General features: G+C 41.0%; 1 protein-coding gene across 3 annotated transcripts in view; it reads right to left on the reverse strand.

Moving 5' to 3' along the window:
- Positions 1-18,707, reverse strand: part of DIS3L (DIS3 like exosome 3'-5' exoribonuclease) — a 30,381-nt gene extending 11,674 nt beyond the window's left edge. The window contains exons 1-7 of one of the 3 annotated variants that reach the window (XM_087820800.1): positions 18,538-18,707; positions 16,992-17,145; positions 9,653-9,781; positions 7,473-7,608; positions 3,937-4,113; positions 2,838-2,916; positions 1,669-1,848 (exon numbers count right to left, since the gene is read on the reverse strand). In XM_087820800.1, the coding sequence (XP_087676926.1) occupies positions 1,669-1,848; positions 2,838-2,916; positions 3,937-4,113; positions 7,473-7,608; positions 9,653-9,781; positions 16,992-17,145; positions 18,538-18,676 (994 nt within the window). In that variant the 5' untranslated portion in view covers positions 18,677-18,707. Of the gene's footprint in view, positions 1-1,668; positions 1,849-2,837; positions 2,917-3,936; positions 4,114-7,472; positions 7,609-9,652; positions 9,782-16,991; positions 17,146-18,151; positions 18,241-18,537 lie in introns of those variants that run through there. The other 2 variants (XM_016208638.2, XM_087820809.1) reach the window with 2 other exon arrangements.
- Positions 18,708-19,666: the final 959 nt, after the last annotated feature.

Raw genomic sequence — 19,666 nt, forward strand, 5'->3', positions numbered from 1 at the left:
GCTATTTTTCTTTCATTTTCCTACTAGCCAAGATTGTTTGTTCCAACATGATACACAGGAAAGGATACAAATCATTTAAGTCTGATATACAACACTTTTAATAATCACTGACTGTAAAAACAAACTAAGATTTAAAAGTGCTATCTTTCCTTTTCACAGACATTTATTAACCCCCTACTAGGAATCGCCCTGTTCTAGGCACAGGGATTACAGCAGTATCAAAGTTAAGTACTTGATTTTCCGGAGTATACATTCTGGCCTGGGCGTCTGTGGGGGTGGGAAACAGTAAACAATAAATATATGTGAGGTCATGATGATTGCTAAGAAAGATGTAGTAAGTAGGGTAAGGTGACCAAGAGTAATAAAGGGTCAGAAGTAGCAGCTATTTCAAATAAAGTGATATTGACAGAGACTTGAAGTGAGGAAAGGAGGTATAAGGATGTTTGGGGACAGCTTGTTTCTGGGGGTGGCAGGAGCAGAATGATAAAGAGGACAATGACAGGAGGCAGCCCAAGCTGGCAGGACCTTGTAGGCCAGAGTAAGGATTTTATTCTGAGAAAAACAGGAAGCAGCCACTGGAGAGTTTTGAGCAGAGACGTAGCAAGACCTAGACTTTTAAAAGGATCACTGTGGCTCCTGTGTGGAGAAAGGACTATCTGGGAGCAAGGGTTGGAGCAGAAGAACAGTAAGGAGGCTGCTGGGAAAATCTCACCAAGGGTTCTAGTGGACTGAATTAGGAGAGAAGTGGTACAGTATGGAGTAGCTGAATTCAGTTAGAGCTGTCAGGACTTGCTTACGTGTGAAAGAAAGTTCAAGAAGGACTCCAGGGTCTTTGGGTTAACCAACTGTAAAAAAGAACTTGCCATTTATGGAGATGGGGAAGATTAGGAGAGGAGTGGGCTTGCGGGTAGAAACTGGAAATGTGTTATTAGGCAAGTTAAGTTTGAGATGCCCATTAGATATCCAGGGGAAGATGCCAAATAGATAACTGAGTAAACAAGAGTGGAGCCTAATGGGCTCTGGGCTGGAAATAGAAAGCCAGAGGACTGAGTGAGCTCTCCTAGGGAGAGTGCACAGGAAAAAAGAGATCCAGAGAGGAGCTGGGTTCATCCAAGAGGAGAGACAATAAGATGAGAGGAACCAGCAAAGAAACTGAGGAGCAGCAACCAGCAGGGGAGGGAAGAACCCAGAAGTCAATGATAAGGATGTGGTCCACAGGCCAAGTGCCGCCCACAGGTTATAGATGCCAAGGACTACTGGCAAAGAGATTGCTGGTGACCTTGGCAAGAGGTCAAGGTTTTCTTTTTGGGGTGGAGGGAGGTGTATCTGAATGTAGTGTCTTTGGGAGTAAATAGGTAAAGAGGAAGCAGAGAGAGTGCAGAGTTAACTGTTTCACTGAGTCTTGCCACAAACTGAAGCAGAGAAAAGAGTGGTAGCTATAGGGGATGTGGGACTCAAGGGAGTTCTGCCTTTAAGATGGGAGATATTACAGCCTATATGGGTGCTGATGAGAATAAAATAAAACCTGCAGAGAGGGGAAACTGATAATGTAGGAAAAAAGCCAATATCACATATTAATAATAGCAATATTTCTGGGTGGTTAAGGCGAGGAAAAACAAACATTTCACAAGAAAAATGGATAACTGTGTGACTTTCCAACTGGCTCACCTGTGGGCATGGGCTCACTTGGGGACTCTCCGGTGGCCTTGTCATCGCTGTCATTCTCACACAAGGCAGCAGTTCTTCCTTTCCATTCACTTTTAGGAAGCAGTTCCACAACTACCATGTCTCCGTGAATCGAGCGGTTTCGAGCCTTCATCCCATGGATTAGGATGTCACTAACTAAACCTGTGTTTGGGACAGCACAGAGAAACCCAATAAAGCCAAGGGGGATACCACACCAGTGAGGCACATCAAACATAATATATCTGAGGTCTAATCAGCTTTCCTACAAAGAAAAGCTTCCTTCTTTCAAAAAATAGGTCAAGCTTCTTTTGTTCCATAGGTTATGAATGAGGAAACATGGCCACCACGTCATAGCGTATAATGTGCTTTCAATCACCTTTTAAGGTACATAACAGTTCCCTGCGTGAGACCATGTAAGCCTACACTGGGATTCTGTCACACACCTGGAGGGGCCCCACAGCCGGGCGTGGCCAGCAGGCTGATGAACTAAGGGTGCTGCCAAACTGACAGGGATGACTCTGAAGTGCAGAAGCCCTGAGAAAGCCACTGCTTTGCATTCTCCTTCAACCCAGCCATGCTCCCTTGACTGTCAGGGTTTTCTTCACCTTGTCATTGCAGAAGTAGGACGTACACTCCATCATACAACTTATTTACACTTTTTTTTCATTTTTTACTGTTTTAGTGGTTCCAATGAGGCAATATAGCACATTGAGGCAGTTCAGGGCAGTGTCTTAAAATCATGGTCACATTGCCTTAGTGGCGGTCTCAGCCCCCCACTCAGCAGGTGTTGATCTTGGGCAAGCTACTGTGCTTCTCTGGATTTTAGTTTCCCCACATGTAGCCTTGTGTATCCTCAGGTATAAAAGGTGGAAAACAATAATACCTGTTAAGTGTTAAGAAAAGTTCTTGATATATAGTAACTACTCAATAAAATATTAGCTATTATAATTTTAAAAGTTTATGACAATAAAATCAGAAACTATCAATAAAAAGTTAGGGGGAAAAAATCAACTCATGATCGCACACACCCAATGTACATCGGGATGTCTGACATGGCATATACAATGTGACAATTTCAACTCTGCTTTCTTCACTGCGTAATATCAGAATGAACAGCTGGCATGGAGATTTATGTAAGGTTTATACTGAACCTGAATCTTTACTGCTGGCTCCTTGAAGTCGCACAAAAGCTTCTATTTGTGCTCTGTGTTTGTTGACATTCAGAATTCCCTGAAATCATAATAAAAATCAATGTGAAAATTTTTTTCCTGCCTGCTTTACCTCCAAAAGGTACAGTTTTCAAAAACTATGAAAAAATTTAAAGAACTATATGAAAATATCCCCATAATATTCTTATAAGGCATGTGATCCCTTGGTTTAGAAATAATATTAATCATCAAGGTTTCTTTTCTCTACAGAATACACCATCATTTTGAACTGCTCTTAGCTATACCAAGTGTTGAAAGTGCCAGGATCTATCTTACCTAAGAGATGAGTGATCTTTAAAAAACCTTCATTCTCAGAGTGCCCTCCTAGGAATGTTGTGAACTTTACTCCCAAGTTGGAAGCATTAGCCCCTCTAGGTATATCATTTAAAATGCCCACACTTTAGGGAGGGACTTCAGTGTGGTATTCTCAAACTTCCGCCTGCATGAAAGTCATCTGAGTGGCTTGTTAAAAATGTAAAATCCAAGACAGAACAGTTCTGTACCCTGATTGCAGAGGGGGATAAACAAATCTACACATGTGATAAAACAGCATGGATACACACACACACACACACACACACACACGTACATATAAAACTTAAAATCTGAATAATTTTATTCAATTTCTTCTCAAGACCCTGACCAGCATTTTGGTTCTGGAGGATGATGAAGGACCTTCATCATCCCCCAGATGAAATGGCAATGGATTAAAGAAGCCAAATTTCACCAATTTTACAATTTTGCCAAACCTCCAGACCTTGATTCAAAAATACATTCTCTTTCCCAGTGACAGGAGGCATTTATAAGGCTACTCATGTGATGCTCAATATGTAACCCAATTAAGAACATTATAGAGCAGCTCCAACCAGACAGCCCTGTCTATAGGAAGAATGGCTCCCAGAGCACCTTAAAGATCGCCAGCCCTGGCTTACTCACACCCACCCATCTTGTTTACAGCCTTTGAAATTAGACACCTGTGACAGGAGGCAAATAAAGAAGAAAACATACTGGCTGGTCCTGATGCCTACTCTTCATACCTCACCTGGGTATAGCGTCCAGACTTAATGCCAGCTTCTAACACTTCCAGGGGAAGATGTTCTGGGTACTCCTTCCTGTGGCTCTCCTGACTCTCATTCTCTCTTTCCCGGCGAGACTGAAGGATAGAATCACAAAGCTCATGGGCGGCTTTTAAATCAGGCCAAAAATTGTCCAGGTAATTCTGCATTCAATAGAGGCACAAGAGAAACATGGTCAGAAGAGTAATTCTTCATTATAGTAGCATTATAAAAACTCCCAAACAGGAACTGCCGGCATGCAGTTTTGAAGATGTGCCAAATGAGCATTATCTGCCTAAGTCTCATGCTACTGGTTCATTCTCTACCATCTCATTAACCTGAAGACTGGCCAATGAAGCCTAGGGAGGCTGTCCCTACCATGGAAGGTTTCCACTTCCCTGATTACTCTGAACTCTCAAATCTCCTTCTCTCTCTCTCCATACATACACACATGCACACACACGGTCTGCCTGTCTTTATATGTACATCATTGCTGCACGTAATGGCCTACAATGTATGGACAGATAAAGCTCCTACATGTGCATTCTTGTCTTTTTTATCCCACCCTGAAATGTTTGAAATTTATAAGAAACTTAAGCACATAAAAGTGGCAAGTAGTAAAGTGTATAAGGAAATGTCTCCCTTCACCTAATCCACTGACAATGTCAAATGAGCAGAGAGCAGGGAAAGTCAAGCAAGCAAATTATTCTATGGTGTTAGGCTTTCCCCTTCTTCATCAGCTCCCAGAGGACTGAGCCTTTTTCTATGACTATCCACAGATGTAGTAAAACTCCTCATGTAGGTACACTCGATGTTGCTGTTAGTGTGATGACCTGGTATGAAACATAACTTTGAAACAAGTGGTCAGAGTTCCCGCCAATATTAATGAATACTATTGCACATCTTGGAGTAATTTTTTCAAAAAGGCCCTGGGACAAAACCCCAAAGCGACTGCCCACAAGAGAATGGTGTGGTGAGGTTGGCTGTGTCACTTCTACTCTGTGTGTCCAGGGAACACTGCCTCAAATGGTTGACTCTCACTAAATAAAATCGAATTCAGATGTGATTTTAACTCAACTTTAAGTCTCAGGTACAGTCTACCACATTCTCTTTTCTCAACTTAAAAAGAAAATAAATGATCCTTGTTGTTAACTCCAGCATTTCTCCCACTAATTTCAGGGTCCTGTTCAAACTGCTTCTGTTCTTTCCCTAGTCCTTACGTAAGTTCTGTCTGTGCTAACATCAGTACCCTAGTTCTGTGGTCAATTATCACTGATGAGCACCGAGAATTAGTCTCTGCTCAATTTACAAGGACAAAAAGCAACTGTTACGCACTACCAACATGAGCCTCAGATGCCAACGGTTTGGTAAAAGCTGAGTCTGATTGTTTCTAGGAGAACAGGAAATATTTACTTAGGATTTGTGGCAGTTGCTTTGGTGGAAAACATAATTCAGAAAACTGTGTAAGGGGGGGTCAGGTAAAAGTTGTCTGCAAAGGCGCACTAGTGTGTCTGTGTGTGTTTAAATTTATGCATTTTTATTTAACAAATAACTTCTGTAAACAGCACTGTAAAGTGAACTGTTAAAATTAAAAGGCACTTAAAACAAGAATGTGACTAGTATGAAACAAAACAGGCAACTCAGTAAGAAGTAAATATAGAGTGATCTGTTACAGCGCTAACTGAAAGCAAGGCTTGCTTAAGTGATAGCTGTTGCATAAGCCACAATACAACTTCACATGTTCATTAAAAAGGCAGATTTGTAGCTAAAACACCAAAGAAAAAGTGCTGATAAAAAAGTCTTACCCCTAAATTGCAAAAAAAAACACACCCTAAACTAAATAGCAACTAAATACATTAAACGATTAGAAGAAGTGATAAAAAAGCACCAGCCTTTAAACAAACAAAAAAAAATGAATAAAATAAGATAAATTCATCCAAAGGTATCAATTTCAGCAAATACTATATAAATTAAGGACTTTAGTAAATAATACTAAATCAAGGAAATTTTTTGCAGAAAAATTTCCAATACTTTTATCCAAGGTTTGAATTTATAAAGAGAAGGAATACAAGTTAACCAAGATTAACTTTTACTACCATAAACTGCCAGAGAATTTACTGCCTTCATTCGTCCCCATTAACTTCAGGTCCCCACAGAAAATTCTGGGCTTCCTTCACATCTGAACTTCATAGTCTCTTTTTTCCTTGTATCATTCACCTCTATAAAGCTCTCAGTCACAGTTTGCTTAGGAAATGCTATACAAAATAAAACTGTACTATACCACTGAACTACAAAGAAAAGTAATTTTCACAAAAAGTAGAAAAATGTAATTTTAGTCAACTGTCCTCTGCAGGAACAAGACATGATGTATTGCAACAGAAAAAACAAGTGACACTGCCATTAATATCCAGTGCCCTGGAATTCGCTGGCACACCAGAACACTTTTTTTTATAGCAGGGCCAAGAAAATTCTATTGGCAAATCTTTAGCAATACATGCACCTGGGAATGCTTATAGAATCTACAATTCAAAACCCAACTAGACTTTCTGTAAACTGACAGGGATAATGGAGGGCCTCATTCTAGCCTCTGAATCAAAAAAAGATACCAAACCATTGGAACTTGATTGACCAGCTGGGCAGACAGGAGAGACCAGTAATTGATCGAGAGATTAATAGTCATCCTACTCTCCCAAAAGGTACCTAAGACACAGGAGAACTGTGTTGCTAAGACAGCCCAAGAAACTGTCACTGATAATGCTGCCCCTATCTGTGATCGGTACACCAAACTGACCCAACAGCCTTCACATAAAAATATTATGTCTCACCCCTTCCTTTATTCTTTCAACCCCTATGGGCATTCACAAGTGGGGAAGAGTGAAGAACCGTGAAAAAATAACACTGGCCTTTAAAACTGTTTTGAGTGTATTCGGAAGAATAATTTGGGAGGCAGTAAAGCATGATAGTTAAGAGCTTTGGAATCAAGACTGCCTGGGTTCTAATCCCAGTTTTACCACTTTCTACCTGTGTGACCTTGGGCAAGTTGCTTAGCCTTTCTGTGCTTTCATTTCCCTCCTTACCAATAAAATAGGGATGATAACACCTACCTTATAAGGTTGCTGCAAGAATTATACGAAATAATGCTTGGCATAGATATATGTCAGCTATTGCTATTTGGTGGAACCACGTAAAACTGCCATTTTGTAAGTCAAAAACAACAGAATATTGGCAATTTTATGAGTCAGCCTATCATCATCATCATTACTAATATTGTTATTGCTGTAGTTACAAATGTGAATTTACTATCAACAGGGGTTTGTTGGGCTGAAGTCTCAGATGCTATAGGACTTACAGTCACAGGTAGTTTGCCCAGATTTGCTGAAGTCAAGATTAATTAGCTGGGGAGTAATAAAGACATGGAACTTCTTTAAGTCTTCCTTCACTCCTTATTTTCCCTTTTTTGTATTGCCAAAGGGATCTTCTGAGAACTACTTAGGAAATGAACACACACACCAGAAGGAAATACCTTGAAAGAAATCACAAACACTCCTTCTGTTTCACTTCCATAATGCTGAACTGCCTCTTCATCTTCTGTCACCATAATGATTGGCATCCTATCCTGGCAGTGGTGATAGTACCAAACGGCTGCATTGTATATGCTCCTAGAAAAGCAAAGGGCACGTGAGCCCTCCCAAGGCAGACAAACCCAAGCTATTGTTCAGAATTTCATACCTTACTTTTTTTTTTTTAATTTTTAAAAAATTGATTTCAGAGAGAGAGGAAGGGAGACGGAGGAAGAAAGGGAAATTGATTTCAGAGAGGGAGAGAGATCAATGAGAGTCAATGATCAGCTGCCTCCTGCATGCCCCCTACTGGGGATCGAGCCTGCAACCTGGGCATGTGCCCTGACTGGGAATTGAACTGTGACCTCCTGGTTCATAGGTTGATGCTCAACCATTGAGCCACATCAGCTGGGCTCATACCTTACTTTTAATCTGCTATCCTTTGGTTTATACAGAGAACCATTCATTCATTCAACAAATACTTCCAGAATACCCATTAGTTTCCTTTCTCACCAATAAAATGGGGATGCTAACACCTATCTCATAAGAGTACGTCCTGGGTTGGGTACTCTGAGGGATACAAAGATGAATAAAAAAGTGCTTGACATCTCTTCGCCCCTAAGACATCCAACCACCACCGCAACCACTTTCATTTCTTGAGATGGCCTAGAAGCCATGAGGCTCTGACATCTATTAACACTTTTTCATTGGAGGAGGGCTGCGTGACACAGCACCGCATGAATGACAAGCTATGTGTGGCTTAAAAGATAAAGAAACAAGTCTTTGGCTAAGAGGAAAACTAGACTGTAAGTAGCTAAAGATTATAATCCAAAAAGGTCTGATATGGAACCACAAGAATTGTCTAAAAATCTTCCTCAGAAGAATCTGAATTGAACAACAGAGTCTGGGTCTAGAGATGTGTGTTCAAGACTGGATGTTTCCAATGAAGTGTATAACCTGGACAGACAATTTCTGTGGGCTTCTGTTTCCACTGCTACAAATTAAGATGCTATATAAGGTTCCTTTAGTTCTAAAAGTTAAAAAAAATTCAGCCAACGTATACTGAGTATCTACTATGTGTGAGGCTATGTAGTCATAAGTGTGACCATTCTGAGTACTCAACAAATGACCTAATCTAGAGAAAGACTTGCTTTTCTCTTTCTGGTATTGAGCCCTGTGGGATCCTGGGGACTTTAATTAAGGACTCATTATGTCTCAGTGTTTATTTTGCTCTAGAGAATTTAAATATTTCATGGCTAAACAGATAAAAAATTACAAGAAAAAAGGTGATTTAAATATTTTATATGGGTAAGACATTTTAAAGTTTAAGGTTTCTTTTGCTCTCTACAGAAGAAAACATGTGCCTTAGGCCTACCTGACTTCAGCTGTAGCTGGGCCAGCAGTTCCATCCCCTCTCAAGGCCCAGTGAGCAGAGTTAATACCCCTGCGGAATGACCCCCAGCTAAAGGGGGTACTAAAAGGCCTAGCCTCCATCCTTTGAGGTGACTTCTTAGGCACACTCTACTCGGCTTCTCAGAGGGTCCCAGCAGTACTGAGCCTCAGTTTCCCACAGCAGTAACATATCCTTTACTGCTTTCCCTCCTTTTCTGTCTCACTCTCCCTACTTCCTCAGTCCTGCTTATGGAAATTGCCTCAGAAGTAAACAACTCACACTAAGTCCTTGCTTCAGGCTCTGCTTTTAGGTGGATCTAAACTATGACACAGCTCTTCCTAAAACAGCTCTATGAGAATTAATCTACCAGTTCTAGTTTAATAAGACTAGTCGGGATATTAGAGCTTTACCAGAAAAATTGAGATCTTAGCTTAAAAGTGGAACTCCCCATGCCCCAAAAGCATTAAAGTTATGACTTTTGGATCACTGGAATGGCCCTGCTAGCTATTAGGGTCTGGGGCAAACTTACTCTGGGTACTTTACCTCCCTAATTGCAATTTCTTAAATATATCAATTATGTATTCAAATGACATATCTAAACTATGAACACATTAAGCATTTCAGCATTAATCATGGTTCCAGAAATAACTGTTGATTTTAGCATACCACTTAGATCAACTCTCAAATAGCCAATGACAAAGAAATTACAGATGATCACGTGAACACTCACAGCAACTCAGTGCGCCATACCTGGTCTGCCACTTTTCCATGGATTCTCCTCTTTCCCGAGGGAGATAGCAGTACTGCTGGAATTCATTAGCAAAGAGAATGCAATCATGACGTGCATCCTTTAGGAGGTTTCGCAATTTATTGTACTGTCTGTAACACAGAGGAGAAAAATAAATCTAACATAGCAGGTACTCATCTACTGCCAGCTCTTGCTAAGGATCAAAAAAGATGAAGTATTTTAGAGAAAAAGATTGATTATTTAAAACCTGAGAAACACTTATTTAGTATTGGCCTTAGTATGCACAGTATCATTGGGCTGCTCTTTCTCAATTTTGTCTGCTAGAATGTGCTTGGGCAGGGCCTCATTAATTAGTTTGTGGATCAATTCAACTCCTCTACACCCTTTCCCCTTCCAAGACTTCTGGCCATTTATTATGTTGTAATTATATGACGCTGCTCCACATAGCCCCCACTTTAAAGGCTCACAGAGGACACAGAGGCAAGCAGACTAGCACTTTATTTTTATACCTCACTTTGTTCTATAAATGGCATTAGGCATTAGTACATTGTACATTTTGCTGGCAACCCTAGAAAAGGACATGTAGGATAACTAAGTATGGGGATTTACCTGTAAATTTTATTTATGCAGCTACCTCATTTACATGAATGAGGCCAGCTTCATCTGTCAGAGAACTAACAGAGAGTTTTAAGGTTTCCCGCCAGGAGGTCCTTGCAATGTTAGCCAAAGTCACAAATCAAATATGAAGTCTTATATGGGTCAATTTCTAAGGTGCTTTTCAATAGTCTAGGCAATATGAACTACAGAATATTCAGTTATTTTATAGGAAGACAATGTTTATTTAAAAAGACTGATATTGAACCAGATATTAAATTAACATATAAATTATCCAAGGCAGATGGCTGGCATTTAATATAATAAAATTGTGCCCTTCCATTCTCACCACCAGTCTGCCACCATGGATTTTTAAGATATTAGTCTTTTCATTAAAACAAAGGCAGAACTCTCCAAATGAATGCTAACCACCATTATATAATCTGTGTGGTCTCAGCACTTCATTAGAAAATAAGAAACATTGATTTTTATTTTCTTGGTAATTCTAAAAAGAATCATCAAATAATACAACTTATAAAATTTCCTAATAAACAAAGGGATTCATTTTCATTTCTGTGAATGGCAGCTTTCCAGAATTCCACTGTGGAAAAAAAGCTGCCCCGCTCCCAAATACCTACAACATATTAAATTGGTAATTTTCCCGTGTTTACAAAGATACACTTAAAATCACTTTTAAAACCTCCTAGATTATGCAAAGAAGAGACTTCACCACCCTGTTAACAGTGATCATCTCTGCAGACTGGTGAGGTGAAGACTTTTACTTTCTGCTTTCACATCTGTCATGCATGAGTTTTTTAAAAATGAACATTTATTTGTTAAGCAATAAGAAATATTTTAGAAGAGGCTTCATAAACATCTGTAATTTATGACTTGAGAGAAAACACTGAAAAAATATAGCCCATTTTTTCCTGATCTTATCCTCCATAGTTTTTGCTCTCTTTATCTACCATCACATTTTATACACCCCTAATAAAGCACCTGAACTTAGTGCAATTATTTGTTTACAAATTATCTCCCTTACTAAACATCCATCATCCAGCAAAATTTTGCTACACTACTTCTATGTGCCAGGTCTTTTGCTCCAATGAGTGCCCTCAGGAGCTACTATCCAGACATCCCACTGCTGCCCTTTGTCTGCAGCAGTCCTGCTCATGGTGAATACAAGACAACCACCCATTCCTCTAAGTAAAAAAAAATTTTTTTTTAATCCAGAACTACCACTGGATTAGACCCCGAAGAACTGAAATCAGGGTCTCAAAAGATATTAGTACACTTCTGCTCAGAGCAGCATTATTCACAACAGCCAAAAAGTGGAAGCAACCTAAGTGTCCATTGACAGATAAATAGAAAAACAGAATGTGGCATATATGTACCATAGGGTATCATTCAGCCTTAAAAAGGAAGTTCGGATACGTGCTATAACAAGGATGAAGCTAGAAGACATGATGCTGAGTGAAATAAGCCTGGCACAAAAGTGCTCTATGATTCCACTTATATGAGTTTACTTGAGCAATCAAATACACAGAGACCTTTGTATCTTCTCCAGGGCTTAACCAGAGTAGGTGCTCAATAAACGTTTTCCAAATGAATCAATGACCTCACAACTCTTTGTGACTAACAGTGATCCAAATACAAGATATTTCTTAGAAGAAACTGACATTTTCAGAACCCAGTCACTCTTTTGCTAGGCTTTGTACACATCACTGCATCTGTTATCACATCTGTACTTTAGATCCAGGTATTCTCAAATCCTGTCCTTCCCAAATACTGATGTTCTATAGCCAGACCTAGGGGGGTTAGCACTAAATGAGAATAATGACAATTCTTCCTAATGTCTAGAAAATTATATAACTTAAAAAGAATTTTCTCAATTTTAAGTTTCACCCCCATTTATTTTCCTTAGATTTTTAGTGTGTGTTTCCATTTGTCAGCTACCTATCAGCCAGATCAAACAAATGAACAAATGGCACAAGGATATTAATGGGGAAAGTGGGAAACAAACAACAAATCACTCTGAGTGTGACATTTGGGTTTTCTTGTAGGCATGTGGGCTTATAGTTATAATTCAATAGTGAACACATGCAATACCGTCAATTTGTTTTGCTAGTCAGGGTTGATGGTGCATATGAAGGAACTGAGTATCCTACATGGAGCCAACAAAGAACATCATAGTGCCTTGAACAAGTTTGGCCTGAATGATAGGAGAATAATAGTTTCAGATTGTCAAGAACAGTAAAATTATCTTAACTTTTAAAAATTCCAGTCTTACAGAAAACTCCTAGGTTCCCTGAACTGGCTTAAGTGTTTTCCAAATCTCTATTATCAAAACATTTCAAACAATTTCTTAGGAAGACAGTTGAACTGACCTTCTTTAAATTGATTTTTTTCCCCTACTATTTTTATTCAGTGGTGATCTTACAGATGCAACATCCCTTTCCCCTCCTGATTATACTCTCTGGGGATTAGAAGTGGTTGTCCACAACCAGTGGGGAGGTGAGTTCTGTACTCAATGTTGTGTTTCTTCAGTTTTCCCAGAATTTCGTAGACCTACTTTCAGAGGACCTTGAGTTTTCTACAAGAATTTTAAGTTTATGTTTCCATTTATATTAGGTGGAACATTTCTAATAGAGTATATTTTGGACCAGCTGGATGACTGCCTTCTAACTGCAGTGCCATTTAGAGTCAATGCCTGCCCTCTTGGAGGCCTCAGACACTTCAAACTCAGGACCTTTATCTACCCTCCTCCTTAGAACTCTTCTGGTGCACCCTCTCTATCCACTTATGTAAGCCAGAAACCTCAGTGTTACCCTTGACACCACCTTCTCACTCACCTCACTTATTATCAAAATCCATACTAAGTTCTATAGATTTTTCAAAGTAACAGCTTTATTGAGATATAATTCACATACCATAAAATTCACCCTTTTAAATGTACAATTCAGTGGTTTTTAGTATAGTCACAGAGTTACACAACCATGCTTACTATCTAATTCCAGAGCATTTCATCACCTCCAAAAGAAACATACCCATTAAGCAGTCATTCCCCATTTCCCCTGACCCCCAGCTCCTGGCATCCTAACTAATCTACTTTCTGTCTCTATTTACCTATTCTGGTCATTTTATATAAATGGAATAATACACTATATAATTTTTCTGTGTGGTTGGTTTGTTTCACTTAGCATAATATTTTCAAGGTTCATTTATGTTGCAGCATGTATCAGTACTTCATCTCTCTTTATGGCTGAATAATATTTCCTTGCATGAATAAATCACATTTTGTGTACCCATTCATCAGTTGATGGACATTTGGTTGTTTCCATTTTTTGGCTATTATAAATTGAGCTGCTATGAACACTCATGTGCAAGTTTTTGCATGGACTTGTTTTCAATTCTCTTGGTCACATACTTAGGAAATTCTATAGATTTTACCTACTAAATAGCTCTTTAAAATATCTATTTCTCTCCATCTCTAAGCTACCAACATTTCTCATACCAACAATAGCCTCCTGTCTTCTTTTCTCCATGACTTTTCTACACTGTCCCAGTAATCTTTTCAAAACAGCAATCTGATTGTATCATCTCATCCTGACATCCCTGAGGCCCATGAGGCCTACCATCCAATCGAGGGCCTCCTTTAAGTTCCTCCAGCAGCATTCCCTTCCCTATGACCCTGCACAGCAGTTTCCTCACCTGGGAAGCTTTTCTCTGGTTTCCGCCTACTTATCCCTCAGAGCTTAGCATAAGCATTGCCCCCAGGAAAGCCTTTCGTGCCTCCCTGACCAGTCTTGGCTCTCCTGGAGCCCTGTACCTGTCCTTTAGTGCATCTGTCACAGCTGCCTTTCTCCATCAGTTCATGTGATTACCTGATATTGCCTGTCTCCCCTCAAGACCATGTCTGCTTTTGTTCACTACTGTAACCTCAGTGCTAGCACAAGTTTCTGGAACATACAGTCTCTCAATAAACATTTGTTGAATAAAAATATAAACACCTGGATAAATGAATGTGTGATCAATAAGAGAGTCTTACAGTTATCAAGAGACCCCACATTAAATAAGCATTTGAGGATTGTTAGATGGCAGAATATGTGATTATCCTGAACAATCAAAACCTTAACTTTTTCGTACTGTTTTGTACAATACACTTACGAGAACAGGCCACTTTCTGCATTAATATTATTGAAATAAGAAAACAAAATCACATTAAATACAGAAGCAGATTAGAGCTATGTCTTTCTATTGTTAAACCCAACTCTGGTAATTTCACTTCAGTAAAACAATGTCATCTGTCACATTAAATTAACGTTCATTTGCAGTAGTCTGTTTTTATAGTTTTGTTTATGAATTTGAAGGTTCGATTTGGTTTTAGTGTTGTATTAAATACTTAAGCATGAGGACTCACACCTAGATTTATGTTTAAATATATTTAAATAACACAACAAAATAATTTAAATGAACGCTGTGTGTCTATGAGAAACTTTTCTTTTAGAAACAAAGTCAGTGACATTACTCATGTTGAGTAACACTGATGTGTTGAATGGGGAGTTAGATAGATCATGTTGGCCTCTTAGATCCTCTCCAAGTATCATATTCTATGATCCCTATCTTATGTTATATACAGTATATTGAGGAACTGAGGTACAAACTAGTGAGACTCTGAAGCTTTACAGAAGAAATTCAGAAAGGGGGTCAAAAGAAGAAAGCAAGGCATCCTTAAACCAGACACTAGACCAGAGTAGGTATTTTAACCGCCAAAGCTTCCCTAAGCAATAATGCTCCTAAAGGCATATCAAACAGAATGAACTATTTACTAACATCTCAAAAATCTCCAAGGGAGAAATGAAAAACAAAACAAAATGTTTCCCAGCATTAAATGAAGCAAAACACCATGGAGCTTCTGCTAGGCCACACTTGGTTAAACATAGAAAGGTAAATGACTTACACTCAACACTTATGAACGCCAAATTAATAAAGCAAACTCCTGGATGTTACATAGTTGAGAACTATCGTCAATTCTAAAGTTAGCTTTCAATATGACACTTTCTAGGGCTTAGGTCATTTTGGTCATTTAGCTGTTTCAACCTGAATAAACCAGCTGGTTGCTTGACAGATAAACAAAGCACTAAATCCCAAACTTGCTGATTCCCTTCCTGCCTCTTTTTCCTCTACATTAAGCATGTTCATTATCCCTCCTTTATTTAAGACCAGTCTCTAACCTATTTCCCTCAGAGGACTTTGTGGCCTAATCCCCACACCCCATATTTACTTCTGCACTTTGCATTGTCCACATTAAATTATCCCACGTGTCCAAGGTGTGTCGTAATTACCTTCTTGCTTCTTGTGTCTAACCCCAACAAGACAACAGGCCTGTTGAGAAAGGAACTAAGACTTTGTACTACTGCAGAAGGCCTGAAACTAGGGGCTCAAAAAGTGCTTACTGAATGGGAAAACCAGGGTGTTATCAACATGGGCCTATTTCATAACTCATCTTTTGTTTTTACATTTAGTATATTCAGAGACATGGTAAAGCAATGGAAAACCAATAGTTTTTCATCAAGTTAACTACTTTTGAAATGTTCAGAAGAAAAGACATTTAAATCCCAATTCTTTGTTTTTGAATGTCCCAGCAATTGGTTTTTAAAACAATCCTTAATATTAAAAATATTTTAGAAAACAGAAGCTGAAAAGGCTCTGCAGTGTGTTAGCAATCCAAATGATAACAACAAATTGATTTTAGTAGCAGAAATTGAAATACGACACCTGGAGCAGCATTTAAATCTGAATGTGTATAAACATCTATATATTTCTGTCGGAATGAAATCAACTTCAAGCTCATTTGAAAATGTTCTATCTGAAAAATCTGTGCACAATCTAGTTAATGCATATTTTTTGAACTGAGCACATAATAAGGACAACTTATCATTTTCATATACAAATAAACACAGTTCATCTTTTACTATCAAAGTCTGTAGAAACTACAACATTTAAAAAAGAATAAATGCATAGTTTTCTGCTTTTTAAATGACTTGGGGTGTTAAGAGTTTGGATATATAATTTGTAATACTGTATGCTGTTTCCATACAGCATGAGTCTTCAAGTTCAAATCATAAATCTCTTCCTAATGTTAAATGAAACAAAACCAATTTTTAGAGCACTTGCTTAAAAGGTACAAGGCAAGCATTTTAGACTGATTTCAATCAAAAATCCTTTGTTTAGCAAATACAATTACTATGGTTGGTAGTTACAGTAGTAACCTAAAAATAAAAACAAGTTATTTCGGGTTTCATTGAATAAATCACTACAAATATGATTTGTATCCACAATAAAGGAGTCTAAAATTTAAAAATAAAGTACTTTTTCCCAAGGGAATAAAAAAACTAAGCAACTGAAACAATATATCTATAAATAAGATTAAATAATATGCATTATCAACAAGAAATAAGCAATAACTGCTATAAAATGCAAACCAAAAGCCAATAACCTTAAATACCCACATACTGGGGACAATGCAGCTTATTGATTTACAGTCAGATCTTTTGGACAGATGTTGAAGCAGAAATATAAAAGAATGTTACTGCATTCCTACCAGCAAAGAAAAGACTAAATTAGTTCAAAAACTACTTTCTGACAAAATAATAAACTCGTCCCCTCCCCCTATAACAAAGGCTCTTTTCTAAAAAAAAAAAGGGGGGGGACCAACCCAATAAATAAATAATGCAAAACAGATACCTCCGGCCTCTTTGATGCTGCACAGCTTGACAAGCTGTTTGCATGAAAATAATTCCCTTCAATTCAGGAAACTCAAGGATCTCCAGGTAATCTTGAACAACTTTCCAATCTGGGATCACGTAATGAGTCACATCACCAGACAAGAGTTTCCCATCTGAAGCATAATTCAAAATGTAAGAGATTATACAACACTTGCAAACCTGGTTTATTACTATTTCAATGTCATGGTGCCCTCCTGTGCAAAATAATTTCCAACCTTAACTACACCGTGAAGTTTCTAAACGACAAGACAAATGTACTTTGGTAGAGGCCCAAAGTTCAAGTAAATTCAGCACCTTCATTTTTCTGAAACTGTGATAAATAAAAGTTCAATGTGGTTTACAATGTTACCAGTGGAGCAGGAGATAACCGATTTTTTAAAACAAGCACATCTTCAGCACAACCTGAATATCTGTGTGTTAATTCATGAGAACTTCACATTCAAATGAGACACACTAAAAATATTCATGTTAGCCACTTGTTTCTATCCAGCAATTTCAAGTCAGTTCTGTCTCTAGATTGTGAACATGTGCAAAAGTCTCCAAGGGCCAGAAAAGATGCTCAGTGCAAGCAAGGGCTGTGGCAGGATTTCCACTCAGACCGTGTCAGGGAGCTGGGTAGCCACGCAGGAACTGAATGTTCACTTTAACCATCAATCCTTAACCAAGCTAAGGACTCCAAATATTCGTCGAAAAGGCCCAGCACACTCATCTTCCCACCGGAGGGGAGAGAACCAGTAGTAACCTTCTGCGTTCCACGGGCCACGGAGCCGCCCAGAGCCTGAGTGCGGGAAGGTGCTACTGGCGCACAGCAGGCCCCGATCCAACTGCCCCACGGCCTCCGCACAGCGAGGGCGCAGAAAACTCGCACACCGAGCGGTGCAGAGAGCCCTCCACTGCGTGCAGGCCTGAGGCACCGCTGCAGCCAGGCCACAGAATTTATAGGGAGCAAAGAAAAGTAAACTGAGCAGCGGCAGGGCTCCGCGCTCGGGACACAGGTTCGCGTCCCGCCCGTCACTGAAGGGCCTACAGCCCCGGACGTCCCCACTTCACCACCTGCAAGCCTGGGGGGCGGGGAGGGGCAGGTTCCCGCGCCCAGGCCCCTCGGAAAGCCCAAATCACCAGGCTTCTGGGAGGCGGAGGAAACTGCCTCAGGGCCCTTCCATTTCATGGGGCGCAGCAGTCGGGGAGCCCACGGCGGTCTCCGCGGCTGTGGGGCCGCAGCCTCTCGCTCCCGACGCGCTGCCCGGACCGAGACGAAGCCGAGGGGCGGTCGGAGGCCGGGGGGCCTAGGACCCCGCGCGTCCCGGGCCTCGCGCTCCGCCTCCGGCCGCGCCCTTCGGCCTCAAGGGCCGCCCGCCTCCCGCCTCGCCGCCCCGCTCCCGCCCGGCCCGGGCTCCCCTCGCTCCCGCCCCGGCCGCCCTCGCTCCCGCCCGGCCCGGGCTCCCCTCGCTCGGGCCTCGGCTCCCGTTCGCGCCCCGCCGCCCTCGCTCCCGCGCGGCCCGGACCGTTGCGGCAGGTGGCGGGCTGCGGGCACAGCGGGCTGTTGCAGGGCACGCTGGGCCGCAGGTAATGCTCTCGCACGATGCGCAGCGTCCGGCCCTGGAAGGTCCTCAGAAGCAGCACCTTCTCCCGCTTCTGCAGCATGGTGGCGGGTGGCGGGTGGCGGGTGGCGGGTGGCGGCGCGCGGCCGGGCAGAGCTCCCGGGCCCGCGAGGCCGCCCTCAGCGAGCTGCCGGGAGGCGGCAGGCGCCGCGCGGCCGGGACGGAGGCGAGGCCGCGGCTTCGGGCCCGCCCCTCGGCCGGGGCGCCGGGTCGGCGCGGGGCTCCGGGCCCGCCCAGCCCTCGCGGCAGCCGCCCCGACGCCCTTGCCCAGGGCTGAGGGCTGGAGGGACGCTCCTTCCGCCCAGGCCGACTCCCGGGGCCTGCCTCAGTTTCTCCCTCCGCGCAATTGCCTGAGGGCAGGGAGCGGGGGTGGGGGTTGGGGGGAGCAAAAGACCGATGGGAGGTAAGATAATACTTGGAAGCTAGAAGATACCTGGAAGCTAGCTTCAAATCTTGGGAAGAAACTTTTGGTGCAACTAAAAAGGATTGTTATACTTTTTGTTTTCTGCCCGCAGATCCATATGGGAATGGGCAGCCTTATTAATGTGGGTAATTATTAGTGTGTTCTGTTCATCCTCTTGCTGTCCCTGAAAAAGCTAAAAGATTCAGCAAATAAGCCAGCAACCCTGCCAGCCCAACATTTTTCCCCTTCAAACAATTGTATTTATTTTTAATTTCATGTGTTTTTAATCCATATAAAAATGCGAACAATGCAGAGGAAATGAAAACCCATCCCTTCCCTTGATGTGTAGACACGTCTACTTAACTCTAACTTTATAGCATTTGCAGCCTCTGGCAAAGGAAGTTTCCTTTAATCTCGATGGAGACTCACACATAGTCTTTGCTGAGATCACATACCCTTGTTTGAGTAGAAGCCACTGTTCTTTCAAGCTCTCAACAAAGACTTTTGAGCCACCAGAAGCATTACATACAAGTGTCACATTTAATTTCCACAAGTCGGTGGAGTCCGGCATTAGTATCCTCCTTTTACAGGCGATGAAACAGGATTAGGGAGGTTAAGTGGCCAAAGTTA

Source organism: Miniopterus natalensis, chromosome 1 (assembly GCF_054644295.1).
Source record: "Miniopterus natalensis isolate mMinNat1 chromosome 1, mMinNat1.hap1, whole genome shotgun sequence".
NCBI classification, from domain to species: Eukaryota; Metazoa; Chordata; class Mammalia; order Chiroptera; family Miniopteridae; genus Miniopterus; species Miniopterus natalensis.